General features: G+C 44.6%; 1 protein-coding gene and 1 pseudogene across 1 annotated transcript; both read left to right on the top strand.

Annotated features, from left to right (window-relative positions):
* The first annotated feature begins 4482 nt into the window (after nucleotides 1-4482).
* LOC139762583 (uncharacterized) lies at nucleotides 4483-6896 on the top strand (annotated as a pseudogene).
* A 3546-nt stretch (nucleotides 6897-10442) lies between these two features.
* On the top strand, nucleotides 10443-16498 carry LOC139762582 (uncharacterized). Its single transcript, XM_071687609.1, has 2 exons — nucleotides 10443-10517; nucleotides 15655-16498. Exons 1-2 carry the CDS (start codon nucleotides 10470-10472, stop codon nucleotides 16267-16269), a joined length of 663 nt encoding a protein of 220 aa, XP_071543710.1. The 5' UTR covers nucleotides 10443-10469; the 3' UTR covers nucleotides 16270-16498.
* Nucleotides 16499-23894: the final 7396 nt, after the last annotated feature.

Here is a 23894-nt window from a genome sequence, read left to right as displayed (position 1 = left end):
GAAGATTAATTGAATCTTTATAAAACATTGAGGATGAACTATATATATCTTTTTACAGTGGAACTCTGTAAATAAGAAGCAGTTCCGACGGTCAGTTATGAGAGGAGAAAGTAAATTATGTGTGTGTGTGTGTGTGTGTGTGTGTGAAGATTTAATGTGTAACATGATGTGGAGTGGTGCATTGTGATGCACGCCATCAAACGCTACAATGTCAGACTTCCGCGTTGCTCGTCATGCAACCTGCGAGGCAATATTTCCTATATCTATATTTTCTATATCTATATTTTCCATATCTATATTTTCTATATCTATATTTTCTATATATATATTTTTTTTTTGCTGATCCAGCGTCTCCAAGCTTTCTGACGTCCACGGTTTTTCATCTTGTCTCAATTCAGTCGAATTACATCCGCTGAAATAGAATGGACACTTACCAAAAGACCCCGTCTGTGGTCTGCGTGCTGTTGTCAAAAGACCCGTCTGTGGTCTGCGTGCGTGCTGCCATCAAAAGACCCGTCTGTGGTCTGTGTGCGTACTGTCATCAAAAGACCCGTCTGTGGTCTGTGTGCGTACTGCCATCAAAAGACCCGTCTGTGGTCTGTGTGCGTACTGTCATCAAAAGACCCGTCTGTGGTCTGTGTACGTACTGTCATCAAAAGACCCGTCTGTGGTCTGTGTACGTACTGTCATCAAAAGACCCGTCTGTGGTCTGTGTACGTACCGTCATCAAAAGACCAGCCTGTGGTCTGTGTACGTACTGTCATCAAAAGACCCGTCTGTGGTCTGCGTCTTCTTCATGACCAAATCGTCCGGGATGTCTCAAAAGGAAAGAAGACGCGTCGCCCGCCAACGACCTCGGAGCGAAACCGCAAAAAGATAACGATTACTTTCCTACCTTCTCTCTCTCTCTCTCTCCTCCTCTACGCTCTCTCTCATCCCTAACTCATCTCTCTCTGGCTCGCTCTCTCTCTCTCTCTCTCTCTCTCTAACGACCTCCCCGGGGATGGCGCGCGATTTACGAGATGCTTGAATGGCATCAAGCGTCCATCGCCTACTGCTGGACTTTCACCCCGGAGGCGGCAAGGGTAGGAGGAGGTGGAGGAGGAGGGGGAGGAGGAGGAGGAGGGAAAATGATGTGCGCGGTTCATGCATGATGGCGAGGCAGACGACCAGCGGCTGCTTGAGGCAGGGGAATGATGCGACGACTACTGGCACTTCGCGACGGTTTCTCGTGGAAATGGAAACTGACGTAGTGTTTTGATGTCTGCCACGGCTCGTATGGAGGTGTGTGTGTGTGTGTGTGTGTGTGTGTGTGTGCGTGTGTGTGTGTGTGTGTGTGTGTTTGCAATTACCATTTGTAATCATATGATTATATGATTATACTGCACAGGGGGAGGGAGTTCATAGACTTGGGAAACCACCTCTTGAACATTCTCTTCTGTCTCATAACTTCTCCAGTTCATGAATGCTTGTGCACAGAACCGTGTCCTCAGACGTGTGTTTGTGTGTGTGTGATTACATGTATAAGCGAGGAAGGAGTTTCAGACTTGCGGTGGTGGTGAGTGGAGATGAAGCCAAGATAACATCTCGATTGTTAACTGGAGGGAAAAGGTTTGCATCCGGCGTTGGATCTGTCTTGGGTCTCTTTTGTGGGATCAGATTAAAAGTCTTCTTCACTATGCCCTCAGCTATAACGCAATATATCTTCATTACGATCTGATTCTTATTCATCTTGTCTTTTTTTTATTCTTCGTTTTTCACTTGTTTTTTTCTTCGATCTTCACTTTCACCTCTTCTTCACTTCGCTTGTTTCATCTGTGCACCATTGCTGGAGAAATACTTCCTCGTGTTTATGTTATCTATTTCCTATTTTTCTAGTTTCAAAAGTTGTCGTTTAGGTGAGCCATTACTCAAAGTTTCAAAGAACTGCTACGTGTCAAACACATCGAACTCAATGAGGAACTCAAAAGTTTATTTTTGTAATCACGTCTCCCCCCCTCGACCACCTGACTTTTAATGTAAGAAAGACTGTGGCTTTTATCCACTGGACACCCATCACTACCCTGTGAGGGAAGACCAAATCGATGGTGAAAGCGTTCTTGAACATCTTGTCAAGGTACCTAAAGGTCTTCTGGTGGAGAGCTTGGCATTAATACTGTCTTCGTCATCCCGTAGACTTCGGTCACGGACCAAAGTCCTCATCCATACCAGACATGAAATGTAACATGAGAAAAGGCCTTAACGAGATAGGGAAGTAAAGAGGGAAGATGAATAGTCTAAGAGATTCTGAGGATGTGGCAAATCAGGTCTTTAAAAAGGGGATATGTCACTGTCGCTGGGGATGTCGCTGGGAGGCAAAAAGCTCCAAACTTAAGAGATGTCGGTGAAGAAACAGCAGACTGCAGTCATGTGACGCAGTGGCTTCAAGAGTATCAAATGGTCTATCTAACGGAGGAGGGAGACACACAAGCCACTGCATCTCAGGAGCAGAAACATAAGTAAGATCTATGCAAGAGGGAGAGAGAACTAGTATTATAACTAAGGCAAGTAGATTAGATTCTGAGGTCAGATGTTAAAGTCAGATTACTTTAGATTCGATTCCAATGATGTGAACGCACTGTTCTAAACGAGAACGAATCAATTTTCTTTTTAATGGAATCGGAGCAACTTCGAAGAGGAGGTGAATCTTCGGCATCTGAACAGAAATATCCTATTGTCTTGAAAGCAGACTTGGCTACTTGTGTAACGTGTGCCACAGTGAGATCATGTATGTTTCTTGTGCTGCGTGGCGAAATCATAGCGCCATCAAAGGAGACGGAAAAGTTATGATCTGTTTTAGGGAAAAAAGCAATAGAGAGAAAACGGTTGGGTCTCAGAGCCCGTCAGACTAAACTAGATCTCATCTACATTACTAAGTAATCCTGTCCATATACTAACACCTTATACTAACAAGTGAACGGTGTCTTCATGAGCCCAACTCTTTTGCTCAAACGTATACGTGTCACGCTGAGAACGAGGCGTTGATTACAACAAGCAATTGAAACGCATATATATTGTTGCTGCGTTGATAAAACGTTTATGGACGTCAAAGAACGAGAACCAATCACAGCACCTTCGGCAGGAGATAGAGGACGAAATGTGGGATAACGCTACCTATCCAAGGGCCAGAGACAGTAGCACCTACCTTTCAAGGGGCCAAGAACAGCAAAGGCCACCTACCTGTTCAAGGACCAGGGGCAGTAACAGGTGCCTGTCCATGAACCAGAATCAGTAATAGTTCCTAATCACTGTCAGCCCACCAGCAAACGCTAGACAGCGACACCTCACCACACGACAATAACCTCAACTCTGAATACTAAGAAATACGTCTCAATATACAGAAGATCAATATATAACAGCTGCCAGTCTCTGAGTGACGAGGGGCAGAGCCATCTACCTTACCAAACCTGCAACATGTCTTTCAAACTACCGAAGGCGATGCTTGGTAGGTACTGGTTATCTTTAGGTATATATATATATATTGCGTATTTGGTAGTCTAGTGATTACCCTCAACTACCCCTCAACTACTGGGTAGTCTGGGAACATAACATCACTGAACCCACTGGGAAATGGAAAGGTGGTAGGCAAACTAAGCCAACAAATCCAGCAAGACATGATACGAGTGGGCAAAAACACTTTGAAATACTTGTCAGCATGAGAGCGGGTGACAGACGATTTGAAAAATGAGATAAGATTCAATTCTTTTATTCTTTTTTTTTCTGTGGATTGTAACATTTATGTCAATGGTAAGCGTATCTCCCGGGTCAAGAGGTCTATGATCTTGGCACCACAATGGCATACCCTGTTAACTAAAGCATCTGGAGTACGACATAAACAAAGGACCCCCTTCATTCTGGGGTCTCGAGCGTCGAATGCTTCTAATATAATGTGCCGAGAATGGCAGAAGCCTGACATGCGAAATTAGATAGGCTATTCCATCCCTCTGTAACAATAGGGAGACTGGCGATGCTCTGCTTAGCTATGCCGTCTGTCTCCACTTCGCTCCCTTGAGTAATTCATACACTGGCGAAGAAACGCTTAAAGTATATCAATCGTTATCCAAAGGATCGCTTTCTGAAAGGGTCTTTGCATTACCAGAGACGCTCTTTGTCCAGGGGGTCTCCTTCTGCTCCATGGTTGCGCTACACTCAGTAGCAGGAACAGGATAGACTTCTCTGAAACGTGAGGTTCTTTGACGAAACTATTTTTCTGTTTCGTTGGCTGACGATGATATACAGCCTTGCCAAATGGTAACCTCGAGCAGGCGGAGTGCCAACGTGATCTAAAGATATTCATAGTTACATCTGTGCCCCCAATACAGTCCTGAAGGGCAAGGAGATGTCCTTGCCCCAGATGCTTGGAGTGGTGAGAGGGTCAGAGGTATGGTTAGGATGTGGAAGAGCGAAAGTGGAGGCATATATAAGACGACGGACAATAGAGCATCCATCACACTCCACTATGAAGCTCCTGGTAAGTTCTGGTCCTCGAAGTGGATCGCCAGGGGAACCTGCACTCCATAAACAAAGTGACACAGTGAAATGACCCGTTCTGAGATCATGGCCAATACGTTGGACAAACGTTGGCTGTGATGATCACAACGATTGAGATAATCAACGAGTCAGTGGATGAAGGATGAACGTTGATTGTGAAGACTTAAACATCTGAGGTGACCACGAGCGAGTGGATGAAGGACAAACGTTATTTTGTGAGGTTTTAAACGTTTGAAATGATCGTGGGTCACTGTATGATGAACAAACGTTGTTTGTGAAGTCTCAAACGTTCGGGAAGCTCGTGAGTCGTCCTGAATGTTGAGCAAACGTTAATTGTGGAGCTTTAAACGTTCGAGACCACCACAGGTCATTTGAGTGTCAGACAAACGTTAGCTATGAACTCTCAAACAACCGCGAAACATGAATGGGCATCCGGGACTTCTGTACGAAAAACTGTGCTTAATATGTTTGTTGTACACACGTTAGAGCCTTATAATTTTCCCCTGGTCTTCCCTCTTAACTACTTGAGCACGACGGCACAATCCTAGGGTGCGATCCCAACGACTGTTCGGTACGTCGGCTCACCTCTTGGGAATGATGTCTACTGCCTTTCACGTGATCCTGGAGGGTTAGGTCAAGGGCCAAGCATCACTCCCAGGGGGCCTGACCGTCCTCCTCAAGGTACTAATCTCAGAACGCCCGTAATAACGAAGACGACGACAGATAACCCTCTGTGACAGAGATAGAAGAACCCTCTGGCTTCCTGACGGCCTTCTGTCTCTTATCAAATAGCCTCTGGTTCTGTTGCTATTATTTCTTAAGGCCTACTAGTTCTTTAGGGTACAAATCTTTTTAATTAGCCTGCATCTGTCGATAGACAATCTAGCTGGTGCCTTTCTTGATCTACCAATTAATTCTTCTTATAAAACAGGTGGTCCATTCCCCTTCAGAAAACTTTAAGATTGGTTCTTTCCTTTCCTTCCGTATTTTCTTCTATTTCTCGGCCTTTTCTCACATATTAGTTAAGGCCTGGCAACTAAAGAGGACGTTAGTTCAGGAAAAAAAGGAAAGAAAATTAGGTTTCGCCTCATCAGCTTAACTGACTAATGACTTACATTGCAGGTCGTGTTCTCAGCTCTAGTAGCCTCAGCTTCCGCCTCCCTCCATGGCTACAGCTTCCCAACGCCCGATGGCCCACCACACATCGAGGGCAGCTGCAAAGAAGGGGAGGTCCTACACGTGGACGGGACGTGCATCGTGCCCGAGATAAGCCGTAGGATGTTCGTTTTTGACGCTCCGCAGGATCTCCAGTCCAGCGGTCCTCCGCCTGAGGTCCTCCGCCTCAGGTCCACCACAACATCGTGTTCGTCCGCATCCCTGGACGCGGCGAGGGCTCTGGCCCCATCGTCGTGCCGCCTCCCCGGCAGAAGAACATCGTCTACGTCCTGAACAAGCAGTCGGGACAAGGTCAGCAAGTCGTCGAGGTTCCCGCAGCGCCGCCCAGCAAACCCGAGGTCTACTTCGTCAATTACGACGAGGACGCCCCACCAACTCTGCCCGACGGCCTGGACTTCCACACTGCCCTTAACTCAGCGGTTCAGAGCGAAGGCCAACTGATCACCGCCGCTGGTGCCGCTGCGGGCGACCAAGAAGGACTCACCAGCTCCGAGATCAGCGCAGGCTTTGACGGTCACGTATCGACTAGCATTGGCCTGAGCGGCAGCAGCGGTGATCCCAGCGGTGCAACCGCACTCCACCAAGACCTTGTGGGTGACGGTGGAGTCGGCAGCGCCGGGGTAGCGGCGGCAGATGCACCCGACCTCGACGCAGGTACTCACACGGGCGACTTCTTTCCGCTACCTGGCGTTATCACCTCAGAGCCAACAGGTCTGTACATTCCGCCTTAGGCAGAGCAGCTTACCATCTGACCACGGTCCACCATGAACCTATTAGTTAATCTTTGACCACGTTAGTTATTGCTCTTACTCAAACCACTCATATATATATATATATATATATATATATATATATATATATATATATATATATATATAGGCAGCCACTTCTAATTTATCTACACGAGTCGATCTTTCTAGTATTAACCCAGTCACGGACCTAACAGTGTTATATTTTAGTTTACGTATGGTAATTACATTTGTCACAACCCTAGCTTAATGTGCAGCCCATGTACTGTCACAACCCTAGCTTAATGTGTAGCCCATGTACTGTCACAACCCTAGCTTAATGTGTAGCCCATGTACTGTCACAACCCTGGCTTAATGTGCAGCCCATGTACTATCACAACCCTGGCTTAATGTACAACCCATGTACTAAAGTTTAGAGACATGCAAAAAGATATTAACCCACCTGCAAATAAAACTTATGATTATGAGGCTTTTTATATACACTTTCATTAGAACGGAGGTAATCACCTCCCAAACACGGAGACTATTACGTAAAGGTTGTCCGGCGAGCTTGTGAGACCTCTAGCGGTTGTAGGGCACACTAGGGGACGTCCATCTACGTAGAATATCAAAGGGCAAACGACATTCCGTACCCTATGATAGTGTGGGACACCTCGCTGCTTAGAAGGCAATGGGACCAAAGTGTATTTAGACTGGAAGACTAATACGTTGTCATGACCTGTTGCACTAGGAGTGAGAGAGGGTGTTTCTGGTTGACTTTGTGTGGCCATTCCACGTGTGTGTGTGTGTGTGTGTGTGTGTGTGTGTGTGTGTGTGTGTGTGTGTGTGTGTGTGTGTGTGTGATTACTATTTGCGATTACTCTGATGGTTGTCCTGGCTAGATGGATAGTTCCGTGCGTAATTACTATTTTGTACGTTGCGATGGAGAGAGTTTTACACTCGTGTTGCCCAGTCTCTTAACCTTGTGTATATGTACCATGTCTTTACTCCTATGAATACACACACACACACACACACACACACCATGTTAAGGTACCCATATATATCGACCAGCACCGAGAGGAAGATACACACCGGGGTCGGATGTGAGCCAACTGCCACGCCCAGGATTCGAACCTACGTGGTCCCAACCCCAGGCAGGCCCGTGCTGACTCATGGTCATATAAGCAGGAAATTCTATATACATGGGGATCCCCTCATCTCAACCCAACACTTCTTTCGTGCAGTCTTAAATTTTTTGACGCATTTCGCATCTCATTGTGGCTTAGCTCTTTTTTTGTTTCACGTTACCACGACTTCCTCACTGAATACCTGCCTCCTCACGTCCCTTCTGACACCTCCCTCACGCTGCTTCCTGTTCCACCCTTCCTGTGGGTATTTACTTGTTGTGCAGTGAGGGGGTTTGACACTCTGGGTGTGTGGGTGTGTGTGATTACAATTTGTGTGTTACAGGTAGAGACTTTTACACTCCTGTTGTCCCGTCTTTTAACCTTGTCTTTATGTATCTTGTGTTTTACTCCTACGTTTATAATTACACACACACACACACACACACACACACACATACACACCACCAGGCAAGGTATCCATTTATCGACCCGCCCTGAGGGGAGGATGAACGCCTTGGGTTTGCTATGGATTGATTGCCACGCCCAGGATTCGAACCCATTCGGGTCCGGCCTGGTGTTGACCCGCGCTCACTCACGGTCAGTTACAATAACCGCTTCACCACGGAGTGTGTGTGTGTGTGTGCGCGCGCACGCAGGTGTACCTGCACTGGCTCTAATATCAGGGAACAAGGAAGTAATAAGGAAGACACACTACACCAGGTTTATTTTTCTTTAAGAAGAGAAAGCTCGAGGGAAAAAGTTGGAGGTGTATAAAAACAAAGAGGTTTACAAAAAAGGAGTTCAGGAGTGTGTGTGTGTGTGTGTGTGTGTGTGTGTGTGTGTGTGTGTGTGTGTGTGTGTGTGTGTGTGTGTGTGTGATAACAGAAACACTGGATATCAGAGGTGGGCGACAGGTGAAAGGTCTGTTTAAAAGATCTTCAGGATATATATATATATATATATATATATATATATATATATATATATATATATATATATATATATATATATATATATATATATACATATATATATATATATATATATATATATATATATATATATATATATATATATATATATATATATATATATATAGCTAGATAGATAGATAGATAGATAGATAAATAGATAGATAGATAGATAGATAGATAGATGGATAGACAGATAGATATCGGAATTTTTCGTCTACTTCCTAAAGCTTCCTAAAAAGTTTTTAACATTCTAATTCCTCGATATAAATTCTCAAAGATGCTGCACAGTCATCAAAACTCAGAACATCAGTGTTTCTGCTTTCACTTTCACAGGAACTATTCGTTCGTTGTATGACTTAACATCACCCGCTCAACGGAGACTTTTTAATTGAAAAGAGAAAAAAAAAAAAAAAGAAGAGCGAATACGAGAGGAGGTGGTTCTCACCGCAAGAGACTACTTTCACTGATGACTCGTACATATGTCTCATGCTCCGAGTGGATAATAAGGCAACAATTCCCTTTAAACACGTTTCCTTGGGAGGGGGGTGAAAAAAATATTCTAAGAGATCTGAGATCGTAAAGCAAAGCCATGGTTGGGTGGACTTCATCATAACTGTATCAGACACTCTCTCGCGCGCTAGCTTCCTGCAGAACGAGTCTACAACACGGGATGATGATGATGTTGTTACCAGGTGAATGACACTGACATTGTTTGGCCTGTTGCCTCGTTCTGTACTGAGTGGCGCTTAATGTGTGTTGGTACACACACACACACACACGCACGGAAAGACCGTCGTCTTCTTCTGAACATTTGGGTTATGATATACACAACATAACAGCACGAACACTTGGGCCCCAGTACATATGAGAATAGTCAGTGGTAAACACTTGGGCCCCAGTACATATGAGAATAGTCAGTGGTAAACACCTGGGCCCCAGTACATATGAGAATAGTCAGTGGTAAACACTTGGGCCCCAGTACATATGAGAATAGTCAGTGGTAAACACTTGGGCACCAAGTACATGTGAGAATAGTCAGTAGTAAACACTTGGGCACCAAGTACATGTGAGTATAGCAACAGTGAACACTTTGACCCCACAGTATAAGTGGCTATAGGAGCAGTGAACACTGGGGCCCCAGTACATGTGGATATAGAAACAGGCAACACCTAGCAACCACTACAGCTATACGCACAATGAAAGTAAACTTCATGCTCTCCAAACCACTGCATGGGCAACGCCACGCCCACAAGGTGAAGCTGCACTATAGTGGGAAAAAAACAATACTAAATGGAAAATATTGATTGCTTTGCAATTCCAGATACAAGTGTTTGAAAGACCAATAAATGACCCAGTATGCTGCTTGTGCTATAGGAGCTTAGTCACAGATAGCAACGAGGATAACAAAATAGGGGCGCTATGACAACATTCACAAAGATAAAAGAAAATATATATATATACATCTTTTTTCTATTTCATTCATAATCCACACAGGATGAATTTCTATGAGAGAGTCTTAGCATTGCTCAGGACTTGTCTAAAGGCTCCAGCAGCTAATAGCCTACGTTACTTCGCTGGGAGTTCGAATGTCTTTGACGAGACTGTACTCCCAGGGATACAGCCTCGTCGAAGGTGAATTTTCTCCCCTTGAGAGCATCTGCATAACCTTAAAGATACGTTGGCCTCGTCATTGACCTGACGCCTAAGGAACAGGTCGAGTGACTCGCAGCCACAACCGAGGGTCGTCGTACCGTCTTGCTCAAGAAAGTGCACACGACGGTGCTGTTCATGTCCCCCTAAGGGACACGTGTGAGATCAGACGGGCCACTACTGTGCGACGAGGGGCGGTGCACCACGCCTCCCTAGCGTAGCGGCTCCCTGATGGGGCGGGTCAGGGGTGGGAGTGGAAAGCCAGAGAGATGGTATAAAAGATGGCCAAACCTCCTCCGCTGAGACCACTCTGCTCCATGGGGCCCCTGGTGAGTTGTGCTCCTCCTCTCCCTCTGATCAGGTGTCACGTAGTTGTCGCCAAGGACCGACAATAGCCCGATAACCCTCCGGCTGGTGCCCGCCACACACACACACCCACACCCACTCACTCACACACACGCACTTACATTTACTTCCCCCTCCTCCTCCTCCTCCTCCTCGCTCCACCTTCCGTCTCTTTCTTTAACTTTTTGCGGTTTTTCTTTTAGGGAAAGATGACAAGAGAAGTGCTGCAATTTGGTGTTCGAAGACTTGCAAGTTGTTCAGTGTTTTGTACGTAATCTGAAGGCCTGGTGTGTCATGCTTATTGGGACACCGGGACAACATCCTTTCATACATATGGCCGGTATTCCGGAGTATTCTCAAGTATTTAGAGCTGGATATTCAGTTATAGACGCATGCGCGAATATTGTTACCAACCCCGTTTTTGTACTGCACTTGAATTTCGACCAAAGATGCATATTTTTTTTTTTTCCATTATTATTTCTGTGTTGGATGAGACGGCACAAGCAATTGAATGCCTTGATCAAGGCCATCTCATCAGCGTATATATATATATATATATATATATATATATATATATATATATATATATATATATATATATATATATGTATATATATTCCTTTTTTCTTTCATACTATTCGCCATTTCCCGCGTTAGCGAGGTAGCGTTAAGAACAGAGGACTGGGCCTTTGAGGGAATATCCTCATCTGGCTCCCTTCTCTGTTCCCAAAGGAATGTCTATGGGATGTAGGCAGCCAATCTGTTGATAATACGCAGTTGAGGTATTGCAGGACTTACAGAACCGGAAGGTCATGTTAGTAACAAGGTAACTAACTAATCATAAAATAACTTCAGGTCAAAGTGGGCCAGATATTTCCACGTCATGGATGAGCACGTAAGGGAGGTCTCCACCCAAATACTCAGGGTGGCAGAAGCACAGGATGTGTGTACCACATGCTCTCATTTGAACATACAGTGATGACCAGTTACAGTAGCACAGTGGTTGACATGCCACATAGCCTAGCTAAGAGGAGATTGAACTGTTCACTCGCGTGACTATGCACTCGTTCGTGGATTATCATTTTTGAGATGTTGACAATGGCAGGTTAAGGACTGTTCTTATATCTGTCCGTACGTGGAGTTATGGCTGGAATAAGTCGATTGTGGTGACGAGCGACGGTGGTCCGCGGTGAGGGGGGGCGTTGTAGTAGGGTTGTGGGGAGGAGTCTATGTGACAAGGGTGCGTCAGCAGATTATTGCCAAACTGCCGTGTGCGCTGCCGATGTTGGTCGGAGAGGGTGGGCAGGTTCAGCAAGCTGAGGACCTCTTGGTAGGTGGTGTTCGATTGGGCGCCAGGATGACTCTATATGCCCTTTTGCAGCTGCACCCATTCTTGCTGCTCTCTCTCTCTCTCTCTCTCTCTCTCTCTCTCTCTCTCTCTCTCTCTCTCTCTCTCTCTCTCTCTCTCTCTCTCTCTCTCTCTCTCGTTGTTAGTGAGCCATGGTTGAGCTTAGATAGAATGAAGAGGGTATAGACATTCCTGATCTCAGCTGGCGGGACGGCTAGCAGCTCCAGTTGGTGGAGAAGGTACAGAGTGTATGAAGAAGATTTGATAGTAGTGCTGACACGACTCTTCCACTTCGAATCGTCGTCTGTACTGACACCAAGAAGTTTGAGTGTGTGTGTGTGTGTGTGTGTGTGTGTGTGTGTGTGTGTGTGTGTGTGTGTGTAATGATACGTCATCCAGGACTCTGACCAAAATTATCTCAAACTTGGGTCAATCTACCTTACATTTCTCATTTGCACAAACGATGTTGACAGAGCCACTCTGTTTGGTCATCCTTTCTCCTGTCATTCCACTTCAGACGATCCGGGCATTATTTCACCAGATTCGCCTTTCACCAATCCCATAAATCTCTTAATGATCTATTTCCACGCCTTCCAGTAACACCAGCAAGGCACAAGAACCAGACGCCCTCCTTCCTCGTGTTTTGCAAGGGGTCGCGCCTCTGAACTTGCCCCTGTGCTTGCTCGTCTATTTGCTGAATTTCTGTAACGCCCATGTGCAATACTCTAACTGGGGTCCTCAACATATTTTTACTGTTTCTATGCCGTGATATAGATCTCCTCTCCCTCCTTACCCATATCTTAATTACCGTAAGTTTCCAAAAGGTATTTTGAATAGAACAAATATCGAATACTGTCAGATTTACTGATATAATTCACCCATACTATATATATATATATATATATATATATATATATATATATATATATATATATATATATATATATATATATATATATATTTACACGGTGAGTCGAGGAGATGCAATCCATTCTTCAACACGTCGTACACCCGAGTGGAGATTCGTTACACAATAGCTGGTCTGCTGCTCGGTAAAGCAATCACTTTCTCCTCTCACTTGCTTTCTCCTATGTGGAGTGCCTGAGTCACAGGGACTACATCCGTGAACCTTCATTTACTTTCTAGAAATCATCTTCCTTTCCAGGAACTCGTTCACAAACACAGCACAAGTCCGTTGGCATAAGACTCAGCATTGCTTCTTACCCACTTCTTTACCAGGTTCATATTAGCCTTCGATTCGAACAGACTTATACCTAGTTCTACCTTTCTATATATATATATATATATATATATATATATATATATATATATATATATATATATATATATATATATATATATATATATCCTGCGAATCTGGGACTTCCTACGATGTACAAAGAAGAGAGGTACATTGATCAAATTACCCTGAACACCAGTGTGCCTACGAAGCCTGTAGTTTAACCACATTTGTACACGAGGGTGTGTGGAGAAAGGGAATTTAATACCTTTTCCTTTTCAGGACAAAATTATCTCGTCACGGGTTACCATTGTGTCTTAGTGCTTATTGTCTGCTGTACACTGTGAGCTGTCGCAACTCCATTTTGGTCCATGTCTGTACCAGGCATATATATATATATATATATATATATATATATATATATATATATATATATATATATATACGATTTGTGTTCACTGTCTTTCGTTCAAGTATTTGAATGATCTTGAATCAGGTCTGTTATTTCTGTTGCCATTAGACTGTTACTAATGTTACCCACATAAACATCATTTCTCCCAAGATCATATACCTTGGCAGAGACTTTGCCATATACCTTGTGTCTTTGATCTCCATATGTGGACACCACCGTCTTCAAATAAGAGAGTCTGTTGCCCAGACAAACATGTAAACAGGTTGCTTGCCCTCCAGCCAACCACACATTGAGACTTATGGCCACATCCAGCTTTGGTGTACCCTGTGTCTGTGCAAGGGTAGAAAATGGGACCCAGTTTCAGAGTGCTTCTCGATATCTTTGGATAATATTTTCTTAGGAATGACTCATATATGATACATTTATACATGGAATAACTATGGACTATGCATTAAGCTTTCACCCTTTACCAGTGCACTCGAGGGTAATTGTGACGTTTTAGACAAAAACAAAGATTAGCCATATGATGATGGGACATCCTGAAACCAGTCCTTAAGTTACGATAGATAATCTTATGACAGATACTGCTCTGATGTGTCTGATATCAAGATTGCAGTATCATGAATAGTTGGGTCAATAACAGTGTCACTAGAGATCTCACCATTTGGACCATTGGATTCATCATTTTTCCTCACATGTTCGGTAAGTAGAACAGGTTAACCACCTCCTCAGAGAAGATTGATTCCTATCTCCGCCACTTCCTCACTTTCTAATGTATATATATATATATATATATATATATATATATATATATATATATATATATATATATATATATGTGTGTGTGTGTGTGTGTGTGTGTGTTACTCAGAAGCTTTCTAAAGACTCTCTCTGTCCACAAGAAAAAGGCTGTAGAATTTTTTTTTTTTTTTCATTGAGCGATTCGAACCCTTAGCATATCTCGTTGACACTTGATAGGGGAAAGCCTGAGCCATTTTCACCATCAAGATAAAAAAAAAAACTTCACACACCAACTTTCTCTCACTGACGACAACGCTTGTAATGTATACACTGCCTCATGCTGATGTCACTGAATGCGTCCTGCTGAATGTCTCGCTTCCCCAGAAGCCGAGGACAATACCACTACCGTGGGAGACTAAGTTACTGATGACCTGAAACTGATGGAAGGCAACACTGACCATATAGAGGCATATGAGACCCCCTCCAGACCATCACCATGTGTCCATTTGCTTCTACACTTACTTATTCCTTGATGCCGTACTGTTGCACACTGTTTCTTCTTCCGTTACATCCTGTTTCCTGTTCCGTTGCTCACTGTTTCTTGTTCTGTTACTCTCTGTTTCTTACAAAAAAAAAATAGTAGCTTTAATCTCATACTCTTATCTAATGGCCGACGAAAAGTGATGTATCTATCATTTCCTAATGATTACGAACAGTTTCCTAAAAGTTGATTCACTCATAGACAAAGGGTTGTACCTTCACTGACCCAATGACACCTTAACTGAGTATAAGTGTAACAATTCACAACGTATGACGAAAACATGTTTCCAAACGCTGCCTGGCCATGATGGTTGCCTGTCGATACATCTCCACCTAAACTGAAAATGATCCGTCGTGCCTCACGCCCTTTGGGTACCTTAAACTAGGCTAATGAAAGGTATCGTTATGTCCATGTTCACTTGGAAGCCGAGGGTGCTGTATGAGCGCCACAGTTCTTCTTCTTCCTCTGAATGGCTGTTCCATATCTACAACGGCCTCGCTTGCCCTAAAGCTGTCTGCCTACGTTCCAGCTCAAGAGGATCCGGACCCATGGAACATGAATGGCTGCCATTTCCCATAGTTTCAGTGAGGGAGACCAGATACACGAGCACTGACCTGTTAGGATCCCTCTTTCTTTCCTCGATCAGCGAATCTGTAAAATCCTCTTCTTTCCTTCTGTCGTTTCCTCTTCCTATAACCTGTCTGCTTTCAACAATCGGGTCGACAGACATCTAAGGAGGTCAAACTCATATCTCTTTTCTTTTTTCCTCTCAAGATTCGTGTTTCACCTTTCTGGCGAAGCCTTTCGCTCTCTTTTCTGACCCGGTTCCTGTGCCGCAGGTGCTGGTGACGCTGCTGGCGGCGGCGACATCCGCTGCGCCACAGGGCTATCCACCAGTCGCAAGACCTTACGGGCAAAGTTGTCGGGATGGCCGAGTTCTGCACATCGACGGCACCTGCGTCTACCCTACAGTCCACCGATTCTTGTACTTGTACGCGCCACCTGAGCAACCGCAGGTCTACGGCCCACCGCCGGAGATCCCCAAACCTAAGGAGCACCACAATCTAGTGTTCATCAAAACCCCCGAACAACCCAAGGTCCCAGACCCCATCGTCGTGCCGCCGCCCAAGCAGGAGAACATCGTGTACGTCCTGAACAAGCAGTCGCCGCAGACGGGCCAGCGGGTTATCGAAGTCCCCTCGGCGCCTCCCACGGCCCCTGAGGTATACTTCATCAACTACGACGACGAGACCCAGACCCTCCCCGGCGGCATTGATATCCAGACGGCGCTTAACTCAGCAGTTCAAATCCCAAGTCCAGGTGCCGGGGGCGCCGGAGGTGCTCTTGGTGGTGGTGTCAGTAACGGTGGAGGTGGTGTGGCCGTCCAAGATGGTGCCTACGGACCTCCTCCAAATGCGATCAATACGCCACCGAGTCTTTATCCCTTGCCCTAAAAGGGGTGGCTCGTCCGCCCTTGGCACTTATCGCTTGGCGAAAAGTTGCATCACTAGTGCTTCCCCCTAGAGAGCAAGTCGAGATTTTTATATTTTTGTATACAATGTATAGGACATGTGCTGCCTTGTGACTAGACATCAATAAGTTTGTATATATATAGAGAGAAAATATTTTTGGCACGAACACGTTTGTATCTATAAATAAAATCAAATAAAGATTGGAAAGTTCTACAGTCCCTTATTTGCGTCTCTTATATTCCTCTTGAATTCTGCACGTACCGACAAATATCGTATTCAATTCTATCTATTTTTGATGCGAATGGAAGAATTCAGGAGGAGTGAGGCGCAAGGAGTAACATGTCTTTACAGTCACCGGAACCTCTCATTTCTCACACGATCGAAGTGTCTACCAATCGCGTACATGAGTTCGAAGTATGAGCTTCACGGAGTTCATCTCGATCTACCCTCTGTCTGCATTACGAAGGGCGGAGGAGGGTTCAGAAGGGTGACGGACGCCCTTGACGGAGTGCTCTTGTGTTTTCAAAGCTCTCTGCCTCCCTGACGTAAAGACGAGGGTCTGGTACGACGATGTTTTGGAGTGAAAGCGTCTTGGAACGACGACGCCTTGTTATAACGACGCCTTGGTACAACGACGCCTTGGTACAACGACGGCTTGGTACAACGACGGCTTGGTACAACGACGGCTTGTTATAACGACGCCTTGGTACAACGACGGCTTGTTATAACGACGCCTTGGTACAACGACGCCTTGTTATAACGACGCCTTGGTACAACGACGGCTTGTTATAACGACGCCTTGTTACAACGACGCCTTGTTATAACGACGCCTTGGTACAACGACGCCTTGTTATAACGACGCCTTGCTACAACGACGGCTTGGTACAACGACGCCTTGGTACAACAACGCCTTGGTACAACGACGGCTTGTTACAACGGCATATGGCTTAAGACGAAGCCCTGCCACACAAGTCTATTCTTCGTAACAAATCACATCGAGTTGGTAGAACTGGATGACGCCTCCTTCGCACAGGTATATGTCTTATTTTAATCTCCATCAAGCCTCAACACTGAACTCGATCGATTCATATCCAAACCTTCTACAACAACATCCGATCAGACGCGAAGATAAAGATTTCCCGGAGAAAAACATATTCATGTACTTAAGAACGCAATTCATAATGTATTCGAGTAAGAACCTGAGGCTAATGATGAAAATCCTCGAACTTAGAAAGTATTATGAAGGGAAATTGACGTCTGGCTGCAGCATCTCTGTTGCTTCCAACACCGCCCCGCAAACCACCCAATTTGTGCCCAGAGTTCGTTGTCGAATTTCGCATCTCCAACAAAAACAGAGTCTTCGTTACCCTACGTTTCCTCTACCCTGTAATAAAACTGATCATACCATACTTATATATAGTGTGTACACTTAAGCACACGTGCATGCATATGTACACAAACATGCACACACACACAGACACACACACACGCACGTACGTGCACTCACGCACACATGAATCTGAAGAAAAAGTGTAGTGGAGTGAGTTCGTGCTGAACAGCGGCAGCGAGCAAGAAGATCAGCAGAGCTTAAAGAGGGCCACATGACTCAAGGTAGGCAGGAGCTGCTAACTGAACGAGACAGGGAATAAATTGGGTGCTAAACACGATGGGACGGACGGTTGGCGAGTGACGTGGCTCAACCGAAAGATATAGCGAGAGGAAGAGTTCAGTTCGTATGGGATGGAGAGGAAACGCTACAAGTCGGGAAGACGCCTGATTCATAAGTGATTACGAAGGGCTTCATTCTGAGACGTGAATGAAACCGTCTGTGATAAGACGGATCAAGATGAAGATGCGGGTAAAAGAACAGACCAAAGAAACTTTGCCAAATCATGCAAGTACAATGGGATGTTCACGCAAAGAAAAAAGGTCACTGGAGATGGAAAAAAAAAGGGGGGGAGGATCATTTAACGAGGCAAAATAGGCGTTACTGGCAGTGTAGTGTTCTCTCCTCTCTTGAAGAACATAGTGAAATGGGAACACATCATTCAGGCAGAACAGATGTAAGACACAGGTGTTCTCCTCCTCCTCCGTCTCTGAGTCTGATCTTTGGAAGCACGTAATGTGAGTCCTTTTTGGTCTGATACTGATCAGTGGTCTTGGTACGTACAGGTTTCTGTAGGCCTGGGAGCGGGCAAAGTCTTGGACACTTGGCACACAAGTAGTAAAGACTAATCATAAATACTGCAATAAAATCTTTTTCTACAATCAAAAGATCTGAGACTCCAAGCGTGCGATTCGATTCGATGTTAGTGCACTAGAAACCCACAAGTGGCGATTCACAAACAGAGAGAGAGAGAGAGAGAGAGAGAGAGAGAGAGAGAGAGAGAGAGAGAGAGAGAGAGAGAGAGAGAGAGAGACGTGGCCAGGTACCTCAAGTTATGAAACCATGACCCAACCATTCTCCCAGCTCATCCCCTCTCGGGTATATATTTTTTACGACACTGAGAATTTTTTTTAAAAAAAAACCTGCGCCTCACGCGGTATCATAGTCATCATCCACTGATGAACCTTTTTACCCGAATTTTCAGAAGTAGTTAGCCAGTCATCCTATGTAATGAGTCTGCGGAATCAACCGCAGCCAAGAAAGCATTCAAGGCCGACCGTTCGAGAACAACTCATATCACAGTCGGGAAACTTACTAAAAAGATTTCTTTTTTATAGGAACATAACGACTAACTACTATTATTACGACTAATTACCCCTCATATCATCGGCCAGCTGTTACCTTCACTCTTACGATACCTCAAATGGCCTTCGTTTGACATCTTTAAACGATCGTTTTTATCAAATCACAAATCTCGTTTGGGTGTTGTTATACAGTGCATGACGCCCTAATCATTTTACCTCCCCTCCACTCTGACATAACAGGAGATTAGAACGAATCATGCTTTATATAACTCTGGTCTTACGTTACCCCCATCGTGAGATCTTTGAAGCAACGCCTGAATTTCATAACTCGAGCGAGAGATGAACACAGCGACCATGGTTGTGACCATTGGACAGCCAAGGATGTTGAGCGTGACGAGACTAAGTTACAGACCGGGTCCAGCCACTGGGCGAGCTTGTCTTCATCACTAAGGACACACAACACACAGAGGGGCGCCCTGGTAATCGCGGTTCTCTACGCGGAACGCACCTTATTTCACGCTTCGGAACAGCACGACAAATTCTATGATTAATCTTTACGGTCCTCCACTTGGCAGCTGACCTCAACCTAAATGTGAATCTGGGTGTCTGTACACGTGTTGTTCTAGACCTATTATCTCCTCTCTAGCACTCAACGCTCAGCGGTGGAGACAACAGGACTCTGCTACTGTAAGTAGTCAGGAAATTCTGCCGTACAGTTAAGGAAAAAAGAAGTTGGTATGGCGTACTGTGTGAAGTATGATGTGACGTCTTAAGCAGCGGCTCTGGTGATAGGTCGTTGCCTGCGTGTGACTTCATGGGTGACGTGTTGGGAACCAGGTCTGTGATAGGTTCATATCTGGAGTGACTTCAACAGCGACGTTTTCAGGGAGCGGCTCTGCGATAGGCTGATGATAACTGGTGTGACGTATGAGTGATGCAACAGGCAGCTGTGACGTCATGAATAATGACGTTTTTCAAGTACCTGCTCTGTGATAGGTTGATAAACGGTGGTGACGTTTCTAGGGAGGGGCTATGTAATGACTATTCTTGGCGAGCAAATCTTTTGGTAACCGACCCAAGGATTTACTCTCACACGATCCTCCTCACACCAGGTTCTCTTATTTAGATCAGAGTTCCTCGTATTTTGGAAGTAACGATACAAGGAATTTTGGAAGCAGGAGGCAAGGACTAGCACTAAGATCTTGGCAATATATGTACATCTACAAGGACAGGTAGAAGAGGGATTCTACCCTCTCATGAGATTTACAAATACGTGTAGTTCATCTCTGATACTCAAGGTGCCGCTGGTACTGACACACTAAGATTCGTATTTGTGATCCTAAAACCTCAGTCGTGTGGGAAGGAGTTCGTGAGTTCTAAGTTTCCAGGCCACGCAACGTTCCGGGAGAGATCACTGATAAGACAGACGGAATCTCTAGAAACCTGGGTTAAACTACGTATCAATGACCCTCAAATGCATAGGAAAATAAGAACTGTAATTGCTAATGTCAATCGATAACGACCCAGCAGCCAACTGACACCAACATTCAAACACACAGTAGAGGAGACCACCTCCCGCCACTGACGCAGCCCATTTAGCACAGTTCCTCCTCGCAAGCTACATTTTCTCTGGTGACCGAAAGCCAAACTTAAAAGTTGCTCAATGAGGCAATCCTACTTCATTCTGAGCTGCGTTACTCACATTTCGCTGAAGGTATCGTGTAACAACAACCCACAAAATCATGACATCTGATATATATATATATATATAAGACGTGCGGGATGGGGTTTTCATACAAGGGAAGCCAGTCTGCGTTTGCCGTACTCCATAAACCAGGAACTATCAAGCCAGGTTCAGGGATAGCTTGATGAGGAATCCTTGTAGTGAGGGAGTGGGAGGGTTCCCTGGCCTCAGAAAGTTTAGGAACTTCTGCCTTCGACCACCACTAATACCTGGGGCCACCAGTAAAGCCCATGGAACACGAGTGGCATCTTAGACAACCAGTAACGTCTTAGACTACCAAAAACGCCCATTTTAACCACCAGTAACACCTGTAACCACTAGTAACACCTTTAACCACCAGTAACGCCTCAAACCCAACCTAAACTACTCCAGAGATCTACCCCCCCTCACCTAAGACCCTCTAATCCAAAGCACCCAGTACCCTTCTCCCAACCCCCACCTCGCCCGAGACGCCTACCTGCCTCCAATTGGGGTTTGGCTACGAAAGGTCGGTGGGAGTCATTGACCTGAGAGGGTGTCACATGTTCAGCGCACCGGGCTGGTGAGTCAGGGTTCTAGAGACTTGTGGCTCTACCAACGTGGGTCTGTTGCGACTCACAATAATTCTGATGAGTCTTGACTGCAATGATGTCCCGGTATCACTAGACGGTTATGACTGTGGTGTCAGGCACGGACGTCCACTAGATTGTACTTGTGAATGTTGTCATGGAATCTTATCTTTTGGTTCTCAATATTCCACTGAATATATGACGAAGACGTTGATTGTGTGAAGGACCTAAAGAGAAAAGAAAACCATTTACCAAGAGTATATATATATATATATATATATATATATATATACTGCAAAGACCCTCGTGGCCATTCCTCAGTGGTCCACAAACACAGATACACATCACCGCACATCTTAACCCGCTGCCCCACCCAGTGGACGTGGTAGGTAAGGTAAGGGAAGGTAAGGAATCCACTCAAAGGTATTTGAATATCATATTTCCAAAAAGAATATCGTGGATATGTAATCTCCCTCTTTTACCACCCATGGGAAGAACATACTTGAAGATAATGACCCTCGTTTTCTCCAATTACAATATCTATTGAGTGATACAATTAGTCAGGGAGCATGAGAGGTGTATAGGGTCCGAGCTATGTAAAGAAGAATGTTCATTCAGGTCACATCCATCCACCATTAACTATTTCCTCTTTTTTTTCTCCCACTCCTATTTGTAAACGCTGAGAACACCGCTACGTTTAGCATCAATTTTTTTTTTTCTACCCTGAGGTCGGGCCGTCAGTAGCACAAGGCAAAGGCTTTTCACTCAGTACCAAAAAAAAAAAAAAATGGGAAACATTCGTTCCATCGGATAGTTCGAGGCGATGATCGGTGAAGGATCACATAGACGCACCATGGCTCGTGTTCTCGATGTATCTGAAGGATGGTTTCATGCCTCCAGGAAGCGGGCGATGGAATGTACGGTACGACCAACCCCAGGTACGAGACGTTGTCGGACCAACAACCCTTGGATTACCAGAGGGTCTGGAAATGTAGAGACTCTGACCTCAAACACTCCATCACAACGACACACACATACACAGAACAACATCCATCTACGCTATCTTTTGTGATCGAGTTTATAAACAAGGTACAAACACACAAACGGACAACATGACCTCGCTTCTCTAGCTTTAGAAGAAAAAAAAAAAAGATTTGATACAAAAACAAGGTGTTTGAACCTGTCCACCAGCCAGGCTACCCCCTCAACCCTACTAGGTCAACCAGAATATCATGTGAGCGATGTGTATCGCTGGTTCAGACTAACTACAGGACGCTCGCAATGCCAGGCAAAGTTCAGCATGACCTACATAATGGTGATCACCTGCATACCATCATCTGTGGCTGCGACAGTCCACAAGTCCACACTCAGTGTCTCTTTATGACCAGTCGGGTCTACAGGTTAGTACGAACCCTCATGACTGTATGACAGTCGCCCATAATTTCCGACGCAATTAATGTTATCACTCATAACCTCCTACGCAGTTAATATTGTCCTCATATCCTCCTCCGCAGTTAATATTGTCACTCATATCCTCCTCCGCAGTTAATATTGTCTCTCATATCCTCCTCCGCACTTAATATTGTCACTCATAACCTCCGACGCAGTTAATATTGTCACTCATATCCTCCTCCGCAGTTAATATTGTCACTCGTATCCTCCTACGGAGTTAATATTGTCCTCATATCCTCCTACGCAGTTAATATTGTCACTCAACCTCCTCCGCAGTCAATATTGTCACTCAACCTCCTCCGCAGTTAATATTGTCACTCATATCCTCCTCCGCAGTTAATATTGTCACTCATATCCTCCTACGCAGTTAATATTGTCACTCATATCCTCCTCCGCAGTTAATATTGTCACTCATATCCTCCTACGCAGTTAATATTGTCACTCATATCCTCCTACGCAGTTAATATTGTCACTCATATCCTCCTACGCAGTTAATATTGTCACTCATATCCTCCTACGCAGTTAATATTGTCACTCATATCCTCCTACGCAGTTAATATTGTCACTCATATCCTCCTACGCAGTTAATATTGTCACTCATATCCTCCTACGCAGTTAATATTGTCACTCATATCCTCCTACGCAGTTAATATTGTCACTCGTATCCTCCTCCGCAGTTAATATTGTCACTCATAACCTCCGGCGCAGTTAATATCATATCTTTAAAGGTTTCTCGCACTTTGCTCCTGATTTTCCCTACTCTCCCTTTCATCTACTGTATGTTTTCCCGCTTCTGCAAATGTTTTCCCCGTCATTTATTAGCTCGTGAGGGGATACAGTCTAGGTGAGGATGGTATAGTCCAGCTAGGGTGTTTGTGGGCCGTAGCTGATCAAACGAGTCTGTTTTTGTATGAGCTCTACACCATGAGAGGCAGAGATCTGCGCTCACTGAAACACATACAGAGATGGGCCTCCATGCATTCAAGAAGAAGAAAAAAGAATGATGACAGTAATGATGATGATAATAATAATAATGATAATAATAATAATATAATAATAATAATGATAATAATGATATTAATAATAATAATGATAATGATAATAATAATAATAATAATAATGATAATAATGATGATAAGAAGAAGAAGAAGAAGAAGAAGAAGAAGAAGAAG

This window comes from Panulirus ornatus, chromosome 43 (assembly GCF_036320965.1).
Source record: "Panulirus ornatus isolate Po-2019 chromosome 43, ASM3632096v1, whole genome shotgun sequence".
NCBI lineage: Eukaryota > Metazoa > Arthropoda > Malacostraca > Decapoda > Palinuridae > Panulirus > Panulirus ornatus.
The sequence above is the reverse complement of the archived record's forward strand: the minus strand, read 5'-3'. Positions and strand labels throughout refer to the sequence as shown.